Source organism: Quercus robur, chromosome 11, assembly GCF_932294415.1.
Source record: "Quercus robur chromosome 11, dhQueRobu3.1, whole genome shotgun sequence".
In the NCBI taxonomy this organism is placed as follows: domain Eukaryota; kingdom Viridiplantae; phylum Streptophyta; class Magnoliopsida; order Fagales; family Fagaceae; genus Quercus; species Quercus robur.
The window spans coordinates 51,286,234-51,304,203 of NC_065544.1; the positions used below are offsets into that span (position 1 = coordinate 51,286,234).

Genomic DNA, 17,970 nt, shown 5'->3' on the forward strand with positions numbered 1-17,970 from the left:
GGATAGGGTTGAATTTCTGAATTTGGGCACGCTTGACCTTTCCCACACTCACAGGATTTTATTTTCATGGAATCTGAAATTCAACCACAATAGCATTAGCAGAGGGTTTTGTCTTCTTTGGTTATTTTCCACCAAAAAGCATGAGATAGAGAGCATCCCCTTGCTTCTAGTACATGCTACCCACTCCAAACCAAACAACTTTGAACATCCTTATCTTTTTCCAAATACATATACAGTACATCATACATTTTTTTACATTATAATTGTTTTGTGTTATTATTGTTCCTAGTTGAAATATTGAATCATATTTTGAACCTCAAGTTATTTTCCTCTAACAAAATAAAGGAATTAAGCAAAAGTTTGTGTTTTTTAAAGTACTACCTTTTTTTTTTTTTGTAAGATACAAATGTTTTTCTTTTATGGTTAACTAAATAAGTGGGTAAAAACCAAAGTTGTTGTTCCACTAACAATTTGCTGTGTAGCCTCTTTAGTGTTTTCAAAATATTCGAGATTCAAAAAAAATGGCCACATGGAATGATCCATATTTTTTTAGTTGCGATATTCTGCTAATCCAAAAGTTCGAACTCTTTTTCTTCTAAGCCTTCAAACACTTTACATGTGAGAAAGTGATAATTAAACTACAAGACTGTAGACAAACCCTGGTAGAATATACAAAAGAAACATTTCAATTCTCTTTTAATTGTCCCACATGAGTGGAAATCTCATAATTAAGCGGACAAAAGCAATCCAAAATTTCATCAAATTTAATGCAATGACAGATAGACCATATTGTGCTTATGGGACATCAACATTTACTTGCCTACACAATAATGGTGTAGTTTGCCAATTAAGTTCTTCAAAGTTGTGTCTTTGATTTTCTTGGTGAATTAATGGTGATATACTTTCATAGTTACCAAACATGGATTAAGTATATATGGATCCATTTGAGGAGTTTAAATGGCCAAGTCACAGTTCTAAAGGTCCAATGTTTAAGCCAATATAATATGAATAACCATTGTGTAAAAATAAATGGCTGAAGTTATAATTGAAATGATTTTTATGTTGATTTACTTTTCAATACTTTTTAAACTGTTTAAAAGTTAAAAACCGGTCTTTGACTACATTAAACTAAGCCAAAATAAATTATTAGTACCAGTCTATCAGCCACAAGATGCATTTTAGTACTATCAATAACTTTTGCCATGTGTATAAAGGAACGCAATTAGGACACTTTTGGAAAAATTGAGCCCAATTGATTATGCTTAAATAACTTGATTGGTAGTTACAGTTATGCTTTAATTTGTTGGTAATCAAGTCAAAAAGAAGCAAATGACCAATCAGACATTATAGGTTTTTTTTTTTTTTTTTTTTTTTTTTTTTTTTTTTTTTTTTTGCTGAAAGAATTATAGGTTTTTGTTGGTATGAGAACCCTCTGAGACATGTCTGCTTTACATTTGGTATTTTGGTTTGACACACAGACCCTTCTCTTGCTCCATCTTTCTTGGACCAAGCTAAGAAAAAGATAAAAAGAATTGCAATTTTTTTAAATAAGCCCACTTGGATAAAGGTCACACATGTCACTTCTTGTTGGGGGCAAGAAACAAAAAAAAGCCCGCCTACAAAATTATATGCAAATATGCAACTTCCTTCCATGTCATTTGCCAACATAATTAGTGAACAAACATATATATATATATATTTTTTTTTTAGATATGATAGAGTTTTAACTTATGATATCTGTTCTACGATGATTGTTTTTTATCATCAGATAAAAACATTAATTAATTTTTTTATGTAAGTGAGATTCGAACTTCGAATTTCTTATTCGATGACAAACAATCTTCTCAGTTGAGTTAATTGAAACCTACAATTAGTGAACATCTTAAGCATGTCCACTTTTCAGGCCACTTTTCAGGCAAGGGAACTAAAGTAATTATGTGATGGACGAATATCATGGCCAGCCTTCGAGACAAACATGACTGCATTGCAATAAGGTAAGGTTATATAATATATGGCTGTCTCTATATCTTTGAGTGAGTGGCCCAAGGATAAGTGTCCAAGAGTATAATTGCTGCTGCTAATTACGACCTATTAAAAAAGAACAGAAAAAACATGGATCCGTTAAAAAATAACTACATTGTCAACTTGTAAAGAAACTCACAATTTACACTTTTATTATAGTGTTGGCTCAGAGAGATCCCAACACTCAAATTCATCAGTTTTCAAATAATTGACTGTATTATTAATTTATTATATGAGAATTCAATTCAAATTAATAAAAAAAAATACCGCAATTCCTAGCTCCTTCCCTTTTATTAAGAACTATGTCTTAGCAATAAGGCATAGGCATTAGGCAATATGACCGAGTCTATGATAGCTTTTGAAATAATTTGTATATTGAAGTAGATGCTTCTAAAATCATCTATTTTCCTGTCACATTGGCAAATCGCTGCCCCTCTTTTGCCTGGATTCTGAAACCATTCTAAAGATTACTGCTTGAATAACTACATTTTAGGGATCAACCCTTTGGTTAATTCAGGATTGGACGTTAATATTTCTTCTAAATTGACCAAAATTTGATATTAGTTATTACCATACCATCAATTTTCCACATAGAAATAGGTGCATTGGACTAGGTCAATGAAGATACCTTGTGTTAAAATTTGCAAATTTGGCATTATGTAGGGGATAATAATTATCTCATGTATCCGGCAAATATGACATCTTTCTCACATGAGGGCCCAATACAATTGAGAAGCTCACATAGTATGAGATATATGATACATATAAGTAAGTTACCTTCTCAGGGAGGATGTTACAACTTGCAACAACAAAGGATAAAACTTAAAAATTTACCTAGATCTGTAGCTCTTTCGTCATCAAGAAGTAACTTACATAAAAATTTAAAAATTCATTTGAAAATTTTGCACAATCACTTTACTTCCACACTAATGCATATCAATATATCATGCTCTGGCAACAGGCTAGCGGAAGAATGATAATGGTCATTACCATCCAACCTACATTAGTAAATTTTGGAGAATCAAATTTTCCACATTTCAGTCAAGGGCATTAACTCCATTTGATAGATGGGTTGTACAATTAGACAACATCATCAAAACACAGTTCATTACTCTAGGCAATCAACTTAGTCGGGCAACGCAGTTCCTCTCTCAAGATTGTTCTTGATCTCCAGCGTGTATCTACCAAAGGCTCGTTCAATCTTCTTGTTGAAATGCTCATTACGGTCATTGATTGAGTCAATATCCTTCTCTTCATGGAATTTCCTCCTCCTGCTAAATGACTTGCGCTTCTCGTCCCGATCTTTGAGTTCCTTCACCATCCTATCAATCTTTTCCTCTGAGGTCTTTGGTGCCTGTGGAGATAAAAGAAAACTCATAAGTTAAGGCCCCTGATATAAACCAGATACACCACAGGAAGCATTGCATTTCTTCAATGGTACTGTACCTTTCCATATTGGAGACTTGAAGCATCACGGTAGAACTCAGGATCGGCTTCTTTCATTCTGTTATATTCTTCTAAGTCAACCTCAACATTCTTTGTCCGCTTTTTGTACGCATCGTACAAAGTTTTCTGATTGAAAACTGTTAAAGAAGATAAATGTTAGTAAAACTTAATTTAGGTATTGTAGAGAAGAAAAATGTAGATTAAGATGGATGATTTTGAAATCATTATACTACAACAAAATAAAAGCTGTCTAAACATTCATGTCCTAATCTGATATTATACAGTTGTAGAAATATATTTCCAATGAATTTTCAATTTGCTTAAAGCTCTTAGCATGAGCAGCAGAACTTGAATGATTTCCTAAATCTATGGCCTAGACATGGTGCATCCATTGTCACTACTTCACTAGTGAAGTATTCTCATACATGTAATATTGCTACATCCCATTTTAAGTATAAAGCACAAATGGTGAGCAGATGAAACTTGATCATAACACACACATTTATTACTTATGTTCACAGCTTGTTATATGTTCCAAGATACAGACATGTATGAGATCAATAAAGGAAAATGAAATTTGTGCATGTCAGTATGAACATGGCATAATTTAAAAGCGTAATCAACATGATGATAATGAAATAAATTATTAAGAACATACATAAACATACCATCCCAACCATATGGAGCAGGATCCTTCTCCCATTTCTTATATTTTCCCTCTGCTGACTCTTGTGTATCTAGCATATAAGCCTTTGTCATATCCAAACCATTTGCATCTAAAAGTTTGCCAATTTTTTTCTTCCTATCGTCAAGCCATTTTTGTTTAGAAATGCCCCTTGACTCAGTGGGAGCTTCCATTCTTTTCTTTTCAGCAGCTATTTCTTTTTGATTGTCACCTTTCGCCTTCATCTGCAATCATATAGGCATAAGCCAATTAGTTTTATAGATTATTACAAAATTTGACAGGATAGAATTAATTTTTGCAAATCAATGAATTTCAGAACATGACGCTTGTTTACTTAAGTTAAAGATACACTCACCATCATATTTCTCAACTCCCACAATTTCTTCTTTCTCCCAGTGAGATTTGTGACATCTACACTCTCCACAACAGGATATTCTCTATCCCCATCAGCATGTTCATCAGAATCTTGTCTGTCATCATGTAAATCTTCATCCTGTTCTTGAGCTCCAGAACTGGACTGACTAATCCTACCACCAGCTTGCACTAGTGCTGATAGAAGTTAATAAAGGGGTAAGTATGGAAAATAGAATTAAAGGAAACATAATAGTGTAACAGAACATTATGGTGAAAAGTAAAAGTGTAGAATTTTCCATGACATGTACAAAACCATTTATCATAAAGTAACCTACTGTGCATATTTGAAAGAATAAGAGAATATTTTAGGCTAAGCAGGGCAGAGCTCTAGATAAAAATAAAATAAAAACATAGGCATACCAACAAAATAGATACCAAATGTAAGTCCCTAATCAGCTTTGCATAAAGATAAGAATTCAAATACTTCCAATGACCCAAAGCATAGCTCCCATATGGACCAGATCATAATGAACACAACTTCCATATACAAGTGTTACAGCATCAAGTGCAGCCCTTAAAGATCATAGAGAAGTAAATGTCTAATTTTTCAAAAAATCTTAGACAGTGAATTCCAAGTAACTGTTGAACCCTATGGCAAACTTCAAAATCTAAACAATAATAATAAACAAAGGTAGCACTTAAAAGTTAAAATGCTTAACGAAGCTGAGGTTTGTTTAGGGGAATTCCATAAACCTAGATACAAATATTATAAGAGGTTTTAACTAGAATATGAACAAGATAAGAGGATGCCCCAATATTTAAGCTAATACCAAACACAGTTACTTCAATTGATGCAAAAGGCAACAGACATAAAGAGAAGACAGACAACCTGGTCCCCTTTGCTCCATCCGAGCCTTGGCTTCAGCGATGATCTGGAAACAATATTCACTGCATTCATGGTAAGGATTTGATGCATTTCTGCAATCTGGGTGTACTCCTCTTTCATCAGTCATTTTTTCACCCTATGTTCACCTCTTACTATATATCACTTCAGTGACCTGAATAATACAACCCAATAATTAAACCTTTATTTCTCATTCCAATAATCAAACCCACTACATAAAAAAAAAATTTCCTAAAGCAATTAAGCAAATAAAACCCAAAGCCCCCTATTATCACATTTTTATATTGAAATTTGAAAACAAAGCAAGGTTCTTGTAATTAGTTTTGTTTCTTCTAATTCATCCTGGAATTGCAAAGGGAGTTCCAAACTTCCAATCACTATACATACATACATACTGATTAAGATCGCCTAGAGTTCTTTGGGTAACTCCACCATGGAGTTTCTAAAATCCTATACATCAATTTCGAAATGAGTGCATTGAATTTTGCTACGTCACCAATAATATTCTCTGATAAATAACTAATTTTATTCTGAACGAACCACCTAGCAAACATACAAAGTATTGTATCCAAAGAATTACAATAAAATCATATTGAATTAGTGAACTCAGTGAGACAGTGATAGTACCACTGTCACTTAGAGTTAGAGGCGTAGAGCCAAGACAAATGACCATTCACAAAGTAATCTAAGAAAAGAAAAAACCCTATTTTTTTTGGAAAATTCCACACCCTCAAAACTCAAAAGTACAGGAATTCCACTCCCGCCATGATAGCCACATCATCAATAATTTAAATAGATAGTAGGTGCTGAATTGGTGATAGTCAACATTTGTTTAAATTTATTTTTTTGGATAATGCAGGGAACCTTACTAAAGAAGAGGACCTTTGGACTCGCCTCTAACAAATAAAATCTATGGGAAACTGACCCACCTGCTAGAACCAATTTCCAGGTAATCCAGGGGCATTTGCCCTTGATGGGCTAAGCAGTTTATGCTCATGCCCAGGGGCAAACGTTTTTTTAAATGTTGATGACATCAAAAAACACAGGGTAAAACTTAGACACATAACCTTAGGTGCAGTACATTAAGTTCCCCAATTGAATTCTAACACTTGGGTGAATTGACCAATAAGATAAGAATAGTTTTATCCTTTTCCAAGAATAATTACAAGCAACATAAATTACAACCACATGGTTATTCCAAAGTTTACAACAACTAAAGCATTTTAGGCCATACATAGCGGTGAGCTTGGTATGACCTGGTCAGGGGAAGAATTTCACACCGAAACGAGCCCTCAGTTTTATGCACCCCTGCACTGAAACTGACCCAATACCAATATGTATTTAAACAACAATTGTGAGAGCTGGGTGCGGTCAGTTTGGGCATGAGCTAAAAGTCTTTAGCCAAAGATAAAAAAAAAAACTAAATGAAGAATCTAATACAAAATACAAAACAAAAAGCATTGAATTTCCATAAAAATTTGCAAGCAGCTTTCAATTTACAAAGATTAGGTCAGAAACCCAAAACAAAAACGAAAAAAACAAAAACAATAATATATGAGAGAGAAAAATCTCAACCATTCCCACAAGCACACCATATTGTTGAATTCATCACAGTGCAGTGTCAAAAGTAAAAAAAAATGGTGCCAATCAATCAAAACCCTAAACTTCAAGCTCGTAATTCCTATCTTTTCCTACGCCCTACGGTTTCTCAGCAACCAAACAGATCATTTATCACACGAATTTTCTCTACTTCTACAAGCAAAATCAGATTTTTCCAGAGAATCAAGTCCATAAAAACAAAACCCAACTAAAAAAAAATCGAATTCTTCACACAATTAATTGCTACAACTCAAATTCAACACTATATATAAAAAAATTTCAATTACCGGTTTGAAATTGGACTGGTTGAAACGAAGAATCGGAATCTGATTCGCTGCGAAAAGAGAGCTGAGGCTTCGAAGCTATACGATTTGATGAAGAAAGCTAGAGAGAGATTGAAATCTTAGGGTTTTATGGTGAGAGCCTAAAACTACGTCGTTTTGGTTTACCAAAGCTAATCTAGAATGAGCAAGCGCAGAGAGAGAGAGAGAGAGATGAGTTTTTGAGGATAAGAAGATGAATGGGAACTGTGGGCCGGGTTAGCCGTCAAGCCCAGAGAGACAACCGAAGAGGCTCTGGATCACTCTATTTGTAAGGCCCATGGTTTTTCAATTCTTTCAGCCAACAATGCAGTGATGCGCGCGCACACACACTAGATAACAAGAGCCTATGGAAGTCTCTAGGGACGGATCAGGATTTCGAGCTAGGGGCTCGGAGATGAGCAAGGAAAAAAGAGTCAAAAAACTTTAAATAAGCAAAGAACTAAAGTCTGAGTAATATGCATGATGCATTAATTATAAATTTAATATTTATCCATTTATAGATTTACTAGTATTTGATTATAAATTTATCTAATTTAAAAATATTAGTTATTATAGTATTATGAGTTAGCAATGTGGGCAAGTCTCCAATTTTATTTTGTTAAATTTGTGTGACATTTTTATTATATTATGTATTTATTTTTGTCTCTTTATCTCTGTTACCTATCCACTGCGCCAAACACACATATTACAGATTCACAAATAGTAAAGCATATGGAGTGGACAGAGAAAAATCATATCAAAATAAATGTTAGGTTTTAAAGTTGAAGGAGAGAAAAAATACGTGATGGAGGCTGGTGTCGAAGGTGTGTGTGAACTCTCTCTCTCTCTCTTTGTAACCATGGGGTGGGTAAATTGGGCTTTTAATTTTTTTTGGGTTGGGCTGTTATGGAGGGGGCTTAAGTTTTGGAAGAGAGGGCCCAATCCTAAAAAAATTAAAATATACTTAATAAAAAAAAAATTGGGCTTTCTTCTCCCAAAAAAAAAAAAAAAAAAAGTCTCCACACTTGTCAAATATAATGGAACCAAGTCTTTCTTTTAAATGATACTTTCCAACAGATGCATGAATTAGAATGCACTCAAGAACAAACATTTACTATATGCATTGTGGTTCTCTGAAATGATCAAGCATTTCAAAAGCCACCAATAAAGGTCCTTGCTAGTATCAAGCTGTTTGGAAATTTACCTTATAGGGCCACAAAACCAAGAAAATAATATTCACTTTACAAGCACAGTTCTTCGGATTGATTTTGTACCTGTTGCAATATCCAAATTAGCACTTCACACAACAAGCTAAAATGATTAAAGAATATTTATGAATGAGATTAAAAAAATTCACATATCTACTGTTTAGATTTCACAGGGCATTGTAATCGATAAAACCATGATTGTACACCATCATATTAAAATAGCACAGCCCAACAGGAAATTCACCGGATTTAAATTGCACCTAAGATCTTAATGAACAATTAACTTAAGCTATTCATGTTAAAAAATAATGGGCATAGAAATATCCTCTCAATGATTTGAAACGACTACGACTACAATTTTTCTCAACTATAAAATCACAGCTTACATGTCATAGACCTCACTCAATGGCAATGCTCTACGCCTCTACCTGATGGCAAGCTTATTTTTTAGCATCAAAAGGGGCTAAAGCATTCTCATTGGTAATTGTAAATGGTATATATAGGGAAAATTAACATAAAGGCACAAAAAGAGCCCAACAGCTAGACTTGTAAAATCTTACAATTGCAAATTTTTTTGCAATTGTGTTACAGTGTCATCCTAAATATAGGATGACACTGTAGCACTTTAGTAAAAATTAGAATATATTTTAATTGATAAAGTGGAAGAAAGATGGGGGAGAAGAAAGAGAGAGAGTTGTATTGGAATATATTATATCATTTTAGTGGGTAATATATATTGTTTTAATGAGTAGAATAGGAAAATAAAAGTTGAGATGTTAAGTATATTGTAAAATGGTATGGTATAATCGATAAAATATTTTTTGGAAAGGTAAAATAGGATAGGATGACATTTTCCATTTTGAATGCTCTACTGTACACTAAAGTATCAACACATAGCTTTGTATCCCCTTAGGCTTTAGAGGACCATTTGTAGGTGCCAATCTCTAATTCTCTTGCAAGATGAAGTGCCTAGAAGAATGCTTTAGCCTAAGCAACTTTTGGGTTGCATCTTGGGATTTGTTTTGCCCACCCCTTGATAAGTTACCATTCCAATTAGGCAACACAACTAAAATACCATCCTTTACGAAGGGTTCATAATAGGGATTACAACAAGATGAGATGGAGTTAGGATTACAAATGTCTCATTTCCGTCTTGTCCCAAAGAGCAGCCAAAACTCATGTAAAATGAGAGCATGGTAGGTGATCAAAGAGGGGCATAGGGTTGAGGCATTTTGTGACTAGGGTAGATTGTTGTTTAAGAGTAATGTTACTATTTGTGCTCTAACATTCTAGAGTGTAAATAGATTGAAAATATTTAATTTATTGGTAAGTTACACACGTGACCATAGATCTTGAGTCTCTCAACTCTTAAATGAGTAGACTCATGCTATAGTTTATTGGCTAAAGGATTGAAAATATGCTCTTCTTATGCTCATATGATCTAGGCAAGGTTGCGATCCTTGACCTTGTCTCTAAAGCTTGAATGCTTGATGTTGAGATTTATGAAGAGGAAATATGAAGTGAAATCACAAAAAAGTAGTTGAAGGAATTGACTATTAGTTGATTAAAATAAAAGGTTCCTATTCAATTGAAACCTTTTATTGAAGGAGTTTTATGACTAAATTGGATTTTGGAGCTGACTAGCATGATTTTATCAAGTGGGTTAGTAAGTTCTCATTTGGTAGGGCATTGTGCCTCTAGAAACTGCACATAAATATTTTTTAAAGATGAGGATATTCCATTTACTCTCAACCAAGGTTTATGGCATTAATTTTAGGCAGTGTCATTGGTGTGATTTGACGTATATCCTAATCAGCTTTAATGCTAATCTAAAGTTGACATTGTTAGTTCATGTTATTTTGTGTTTCATTAACTTGTTCCCAATCACCAATAAAAAAATAGAGAGAGAGAGCCTTTTTTTTTTGGGAGAAAGATGTACATAACTTTGAGTACTAGTTTCCTAGGGGGTGACAAATTAAACCCAAACCCATTTATCCCCCTAAACCCACTCACTCTAATTGAATCCAAATTCACCTAATTATTAGTTGGGTTAAATGGGCTTCAACCCAATTAAACCCAATGATTATTGAGTTTTAATTAAAAATCCATTGAAATCCATTTAACCCAAAAACAATATATCCAAATTCAACTCAGCCCTTCCCATGAAAAAAAAAAAAAAAAAAAAAAAAACCCAGCCCTCAGACATTTCAGTGTTTCACAAGGGGTTTCATTTTCCCTCATTTTCTCAGCCCCCAATCACGTTTTAGTCGGAAACCCAACAGCTTCAGCAGCTTCAAAGTTTAAGAGATTCCTCAAATTTTCGTCATTTTTCTCAGATCTTTGTCTCCTCAGAAAGCCCACCTGGTAATTTTCAAATTTCAGTCTTTTTTCTTTCTTTCTATTCACCACTTTGCACTGTTTGGTCTCTGAGAAAGTAAGAGAAAAGAAAGGAAAAATGAAAATTTGAAACTTTTACAATAAAATGGAAGGTGAATTTTTATTATTTTATTTTTTTCTAGGTTAGTTTCTATCTTCCTTACGTTTACACAGCAACCAAATGGAGCATTGAATATAAATAATAGAGGATTTTTTCCGCCCAAGTTTCTGAAAACTTTGGTTCATAAATATGTGATTTTTACTTGAAAGTTTGAGCTTTTCCGTAATTTGCGATCAGTGGTCAATGTATTGGTATTGAACCAATTAGCAAATTCTCATCCAAGAGCATTGTAATCTTTCATCAAAGTATATACTTCCCATTAGAAAATAGTATAATTTTTCATGGTGGCATGGATTTTTATTGAGTTTTAAGTCATGAAACCCCACATATTAATGAAGCAAGTACAACTTTCTTGCTGGTTTTTTTTTCTTGAGACTCTCATTCTTAAAACTTTCTCCAACTCTTTAGGTTTGCCCATTTTTGCAAAGTTACTTATCTTGCTCAACATTGATTTCAATCAACCTTTTTATCTGGAAATTTATTGTATGAGATTGGTTGTCTATAATCTATATAGCACAAGTCCTAATACTTTTTTGTGTCTAGGGCCCTAAAGAAACATAGATTGTCAAAGATTTGGAAAGTTAAATTGGTCCTAGTATGAAAGCAAGGAAATTTTCATAAAGGCATCACATGCAGGGGACACCCATCATTCATTTTACACAATTTGTCTCTGACTTTATGCTAATCTCAATTGGGTCAAGGGTTTTCATTAAATATGATATATAATATCACTGCCAATTAGAGGCCAAATCGTGTGGACTCATTTCATGTTGTTTTTATTTCAAAGATACTCAATTGTGTACTTTATATCAAAAGTCTTCTTGTGTTAAAGAGTTTGATAAGATATATAAACTGCTCTTTGCAAATTTAACTGATAGGTGGTTTGTCTTTAAAATTTAATTGACATGTTGTTTGGCATTTTCTGTTTAACCTACAATTATTTATTTGTAAGATTAAGAACTTGTAAGTTGTAACACAGCACAAGCAACATTGTTTAACCTATAATTCTATATGCCACATTATTTGAGTGGTTAGGTTTTAGAATGGTTCAAAATGCTAAGTTTTTTTTTTTTTTTTTATAAATAATTTATTTATTTATTGTTGTTGGTTTTGTTTTCTTTTACATTTTAGATATGGATTCAATGAATGAAGAAAATGATGAGTATGGTGATACTGTTTCAAGTGCTCCAAAAAGAATGAGATGTAGGACTTCTTCTATATTGTCGGATTTTGAAACAATGCTATCATTTGAGACAGTCAGAGCATATGGAAAAAAAAAAACGACCTTCGTATCCAAAAAAAAAAAAAAAAAGACCTTATATCGTAAGATTCAAATCTTTTATATTTTCTAGAATACTCAACTAATAGATTTCTTTAAATCTTAATCACTCTTTTATAATTTAAGGGTTTAGATTTTCCTATTTCAACATTCCACAAATAATACTCTTCAAATAATAAAATAATATTGCAAATAAAACATTATAAAGGGCAATCAAGCCCAAAGAGGGGAAGGGAAGCACTAATAACAGTACCAAAATAATAAAAATTGCAATCAAGCCCAAACTCACTTTCAGGTTTTAACGAAGCCTAAGGATATAGATGGCCTTACCATAAGTTATAACAAAGCTTTAGCTCAAATTCCAGCCCAACCACAATAATATAACATTGCAATCAAGCCCAAACTCACTTTTATAACCAAGCCCCAGGGGTAAAGCCTTTAGCTCATTTGCCAAATAAATAAACGTCAAACAAACAAATTTTTATTTTTTGAATGGAGTGAGTTCAAACTCCATTCATTTACAGCTGAGAAGAGAGAGCAGACGAGGGTGTCAGAGAGGCAAGCAATGGTGTCACCAAAGTTTATCCCATGTTGCCTTAATATTCTTATAAATATCTATTGTAAACAAAACTAAAAACGGTACAAGAAGTGCTAAGAAAAATCCGAAGAAAAATAAGAGAGTATTCTTAGGTCCATGATTTGGCCGCACAGCAATGACCGAAGCACTGTAGGTGGCTGCCATAAAAAATAGGGCAACCCGCACCAATGCTTTAAATTTTCCTGATGCTTTGATCAGAAATGCAATCATGGAACACGACGCAGAAAACGCTGCAGTGTTGCAGACAATATAAAAGCCATAGGGTACCCTATTATTAGCCAAAATGGACTGTCCAGGTATATGGTTCGTATAGGGAGCAGTAGTATCAGCAGGAGGAGGAGGAGGAGGAGAAGGAGCAAGACCTGGGGGTGGGTTTTCTTGCCAAACCCCACCAGGAGGGTTGACTCCTGCTTGGAAGGTCACGGAAGCAATCAAAGTAGCCACAACTAAAAGAGTATCTATTTTATGCTCACTTAGGCTGTCCCCTCGAGCTCGAGCATTTTTTGAATCAGCATCAGCATCAGACCTTAGAGAATTAACAGGTAGGATATGCTCGGATTGGTTGGGCTGGTCTTGTGCCATTTCGAAAAAAGTGCACTATTAATTGCTACAAAAGCTATGACAATTAACAACTACGTGAGGGTGGTCGATAGTTGTATGCCCTTTTGGTTCTGGCGTGTAGGGAGATCGATGAGGCTATAAATAAAGATTTGCAAGGCTGCATGCTCCCTTTAAAGCTTTGAATAGATGGGAACTTTGTAATTAATAAGATGTCACTAGGCAACTGCCATGAAAGCAGTGCGTAGGACGCAAGATAGGACCTTTGAAAATTTCTACATGCATGGCAACGAGGAAAAGCAATAGCAATATAGTAATTGGTTTGAAAATTAGTCACGAGGATCACAGTTCTACTTCTACCAACCATAACATGGTAGCTAGGCTGATACCATGTATCTATCTTCTTTGAACATCAATATAAATTTTCTTCTTTTATTTAATATATTACTGTTAATTATATCAGTTTTTTATATCTATCACTTAACAGTAGTATATATTATTTTGACACAATATCTACAAAAAAGTTAGAGATTATTATTTTTATTTTCATTCTCACTCAAAACATTGGTTGTATATACGTTATGAACATTGATTATATCCTGTTTTTTTTGGTTATTTTATACCATTTCAAGAAGTTGGATAATGGTTACACAGTAGTGTAAATTAAAAAAATAAAGATAAAAAAATTATAGACAATCAGGTGTAAAATTGGTAGACTCTTTATTCTTAATCCACTGAATATTAAGTAGGAACATTTATGCATGCAGTTTGTACATTCTAGAAGCTTTCCAAAAGGATTTACATTACAACTATAATGTTCCTATATGCCAATCAATACATGCTCAAAACTACCAAAACCATATGCATTGTGTAGAACTTTTTTTTTTTTAATTTTTTTTTATTGTTATTGAGGTTGTAGTTTTCCAAATGTAATGCAGGAGTCAAATTGAGATCTCTTGTTTCCATGAAGGAATTGGTGTTTGTGAACAAGTTATGGTGAGTCAACTTTGAACAACTTTCTTTATTCTTTTTTCATTAGGTTTTTATTTTTTTATAATTTCTTCCACTCTTCAAAACAGTCATGCCTACTTTTCAAAAATTGAATAAAGTATTCATTTGGAGGACTTTCCATGTTCTTTATTTTGAAGATATACAATAACAAAATTTTATTATTTTGACTACTGTATAGGAAAACCATTGAGAATGATTTGAATGAATATTACTCGGTTGCTCTTCGGAATTTGGAGTTCGTTTAGGTACATTGCAGTTTTTGATAGATTATTTGCATATATAGTATTTATCAAAAGAGATTGTTTTTAGTAATTTATTATGGTATTAGAGTAGGAAATCTTAAGTTAAATGTTAGAATTATTATGATTAAATCATTAAATTCATCACTTCTTAATAATTTAAAATCTTGAAAGAATTAGTAATTTATCATGGTATTATAACAAGAGATTTTAAGTTTAATTCATGTCTCCGTAACTTAAGTTCTTGGGAAAATCAATAAAGTGAAAAACAAAAAACATTTTGCCTTTACCTAGATACACTTGAGGAGTCAATGAAAAAAATCTAGGTTAACATTCATATCAGCTCATGCAAAATTTTCAATTTATTTTAGCACAAAAACCTATTTTTTCAATTTTACATAACAATTAAAAAAAAAAAAAAAAAACTTATTCGGGGTAATAACACTTTATCACCCTAAACTATACCCCAAATTATACTTTGCACCCTAAACTTTCAGAACGCACGATTAGCACCCTAAAATATAACTCATGTTACACTTTGTACCTTGCTATCAGTTCTATCGTTATCTTGGATCGAAAATCAAAGTTTATGGAACAAAGTGTAATTGAAGGTATAGTTTAAGGTGGTGAGGTGCAATTTCTCCTTTGTTTTTAAAGAATTGACATGATTGGCAATTGAGCTTTTTCACATGATGAAGTTGTCCAAAAATAATGGCATAATTGACGTGCAGGGTGCAAAGTGTAACCAAGGTTATATTTTAGGGTGCAAATCATACATTCTGAAAGTTTTTTTTTGCAAAGTGTAATTTCGGATTAGTTTAGGGTTGTAAAGTGTAATTTTTTTTTTTTTTTTTTTTTTTTTATATATATCATATCATATTATATATAATAAAAGTTGAGTTTAAACGCCATGGTTATGCCACGTGGCTTCACCAAATTGCAGAAATTTTATTAAATTTTTAGATTTTTAAAAAACTAAAAATGAATAGTATACTATTAGAACTCTAATTCATTCTTATCATTAAATAGTTTATCTCTTTAAAAAAAATAAAGAAATAAAAATTTGCTTTTTGGCCACTGCTTAGAGAATTAGACACACACTAAAATTGGTAAGCGTAAAAAAAAAGAAACATAGGTTCTTTCTTTTTATTTGCTTTCATGTGCCTGAGATTTTCATTCTATCTTATTCTTTTGTTATGTTTAGAATTGATTTTCTTTTGAGTATTTGGATTAATCTCTATATTTTGATAGTGTTTTTGTGGGTTTGGTTTTTGGGTTGAAATTTCTAATAATTATTTTATATTGTATATGGCAGATGAAGCATCTCTATTTTTTGGAGAAAAATCGAAGCTACAACCAAGGAGTGGTAAATTTTTATTTGGTATATTATATATGAATTTTTTGAATTTGAAGTGTTTTGTTTGGTTTTGAAGTAGAATTTGGGGATTCTGTAAAATGTGGAAGCTTTAAGTCTTGGGGTTTTTGGTATTTGCGTCTTAGTAGGTTGATCTTAATTCTTTACCTTATATGATTTTGCTTTATTGAGAATTTTTATTTGGGTTCATGTGATTTTTTGTTTTCTTAATTAAAGCTATGATTTTTGGTTGATTAATTATTTGTTTGGATTAATTTCAATTAATTATTTGTTAGGTTGATCTTAATTCTTTGCCTTATATGTTTTTGCTTTATTGAGATTTTTTATTTGGGTTCATGTGATTTTTTGTTTTATTAATTAAAGCTATGATTTTTGGTTGATTAATTATTTGTTTGGATTAATTTCAATTAATTATTTGTTAGGTTGATCTTAATTCTTTACCTTATATGTTTTTGCTTTATTGAGAATTTTTATTTGGGTTCATGTGATTTTTTGTTTTCTTAATTAAAGCTATGATTTTTGGTTGATTAATTATTTGTTTGGATTAATTTCAATTAATTATTTGTTTGGATTCAACGTAAAAGATAATGAAATTAGGTGTTATAATTTTGATAATGTTCCATGTTTTGAATTTTTTATATTGTTATTACTACGACTAAGTAAGATTTGTTTATATCTTTGTAGTTTATATTAGTTTTGAGTGTGTACATATATATATATATATATATATATATATAAAACTTTTGGGAATTTTGCTTTATTAATTTAAGAAATGTAAATTATTTTGTAAGTTTCAGTAACTATGCACCTGCAGTGAGATGTTGACAATATAAGCATATATATATATATATATATATGGTATTAACATTTTATAAAAATCTCTCTTATAACTCAATAACATTCTATGTTAGACAACACTTCTAAATCTAAACTATAGAAAAATATAGAAGTTAATTATTTCTTCCCATTGTATTTTATTTAATTATGACAGATCTATATTTTTTTTAATGCTAATTAACTAGCAAAATGTCTATAATATGCATATTATTGACCCAATTTTCTATTTCTAAATTTCTTAGATTTTATTATATAAATAACTTTTCCGTGCATCGCACGGGTTAGCGACTAATTTATTCTAAATTTATTAAAATATCCATTTTCTTGTTTTTTTTAGTTAAGTTGTAAAAAATCATTAATATTCCCCTATTGGATTTAAATTTTAATTATTTTGGAAGGATTATAAGGTTGGCTAGGTCTAGATTAGTCCACCATATTGTCTCATGTGAATAGTGGATTCCCTCTGTGAATCCCACGGATGAGACAATCCAAGAATTGAGTCGATCCATTTAGTACTTTACCCAGATTTAGACATTATATATATGGTGATAAGGATAAAATTGTACGGCATCATCATATGGTTTGGATTATTATTAACTTATTCTCCCACTTGACTGCTGATTGCCGACTGCTTAACTGTAAGAGCTCTCCCACTTGACCGCTGATTGCTGACTGCTTAATTGTAAGAGCTCTCCCACTTGACCGCTGATTGCTGACTGCTTAACTGTAAGAGCTCTCCCACTTGACCGCTGATTGCTGGCTGCTTAATTGTAAGAGCTCCGCTCTTACAATTATTCTGTATGGTAACGTGGAAAAGTAATTGGTATGAAAATTATTCATGAGGAGGATATCCGAGTCAGCCGCCCAACACCTTGTAATTTTTTAAAATTTATGATATAATGATGTTTCGTCAAAAACTGGATTTTGGACTAATTCAAAGTCTCAGATTCAGTCATAGTGGTTTTGGATGGATTATTGGCGTCCACCAACTCAACCCAATTATAAGAGAGAGTCCAAACAGGGGCGGCGCTATTCTATATTCACGGGTTCAAATGA

The 17,970-nt window shown here is 32.4% G+C and overlaps 1 protein-coding gene across 1 annotated transcript; it reads right to left on the reverse strand.

Annotated features, from left to right (window-relative positions):
• Positions 1 to 2,936: 2,936 nt before the first annotated feature.
• LOC126705605 (uncharacterized) lies at positions 2,937 to 7,508 on the reverse strand. Its single transcript, XM_050404694.1, has 6 exons — positions 7,298 to 7,508; positions 5,397 to 5,565; positions 4,509 to 4,702; positions 4,137 to 4,377; positions 3,469 to 3,605; positions 2,937 to 3,376 (listed from the first exon to the last, which is right to left on the reverse strand). Exons 2-6 carry the CDS (start codon positions 5,518 to 5,520, stop codon positions 3,149 to 3,151), a joined length of 924 nt encoding a protein of 307 aa, XP_050260651.1. The 5' UTR covers positions 5,521 to 5,565; positions 7,298 to 7,508; the 3' UTR covers positions 2,937 to 3,148.
• Between the last annotated feature and the right edge of the window lie 10,462 nt (positions 7,509 to 17,970).

Bases quoted from the DNA above. Each gene is read 5' to 3' on its own strand.
- LOC126705605 (XM_050404694.1), bottom strand. From the start codon at position 5,520: ATGACTGATGAAAGAGGAGTACACCCAGATTGCAGAAATGCATCAAAT. The intron at 4,378-4,508 runs GTGAGTGTATCT...ATATGATTGCAG, and splicing joins GGGAGTTGAGAAATATGATG to ATGAAGGCGAAAGGTGACAA. The intron at 3,606-4,136 runs GTATGTTTATGT...CTTCTTTAACAG, and splicing joins TGCTCCATATGGTTGGGATG to TTTTCAATCAGAAAACTTTG.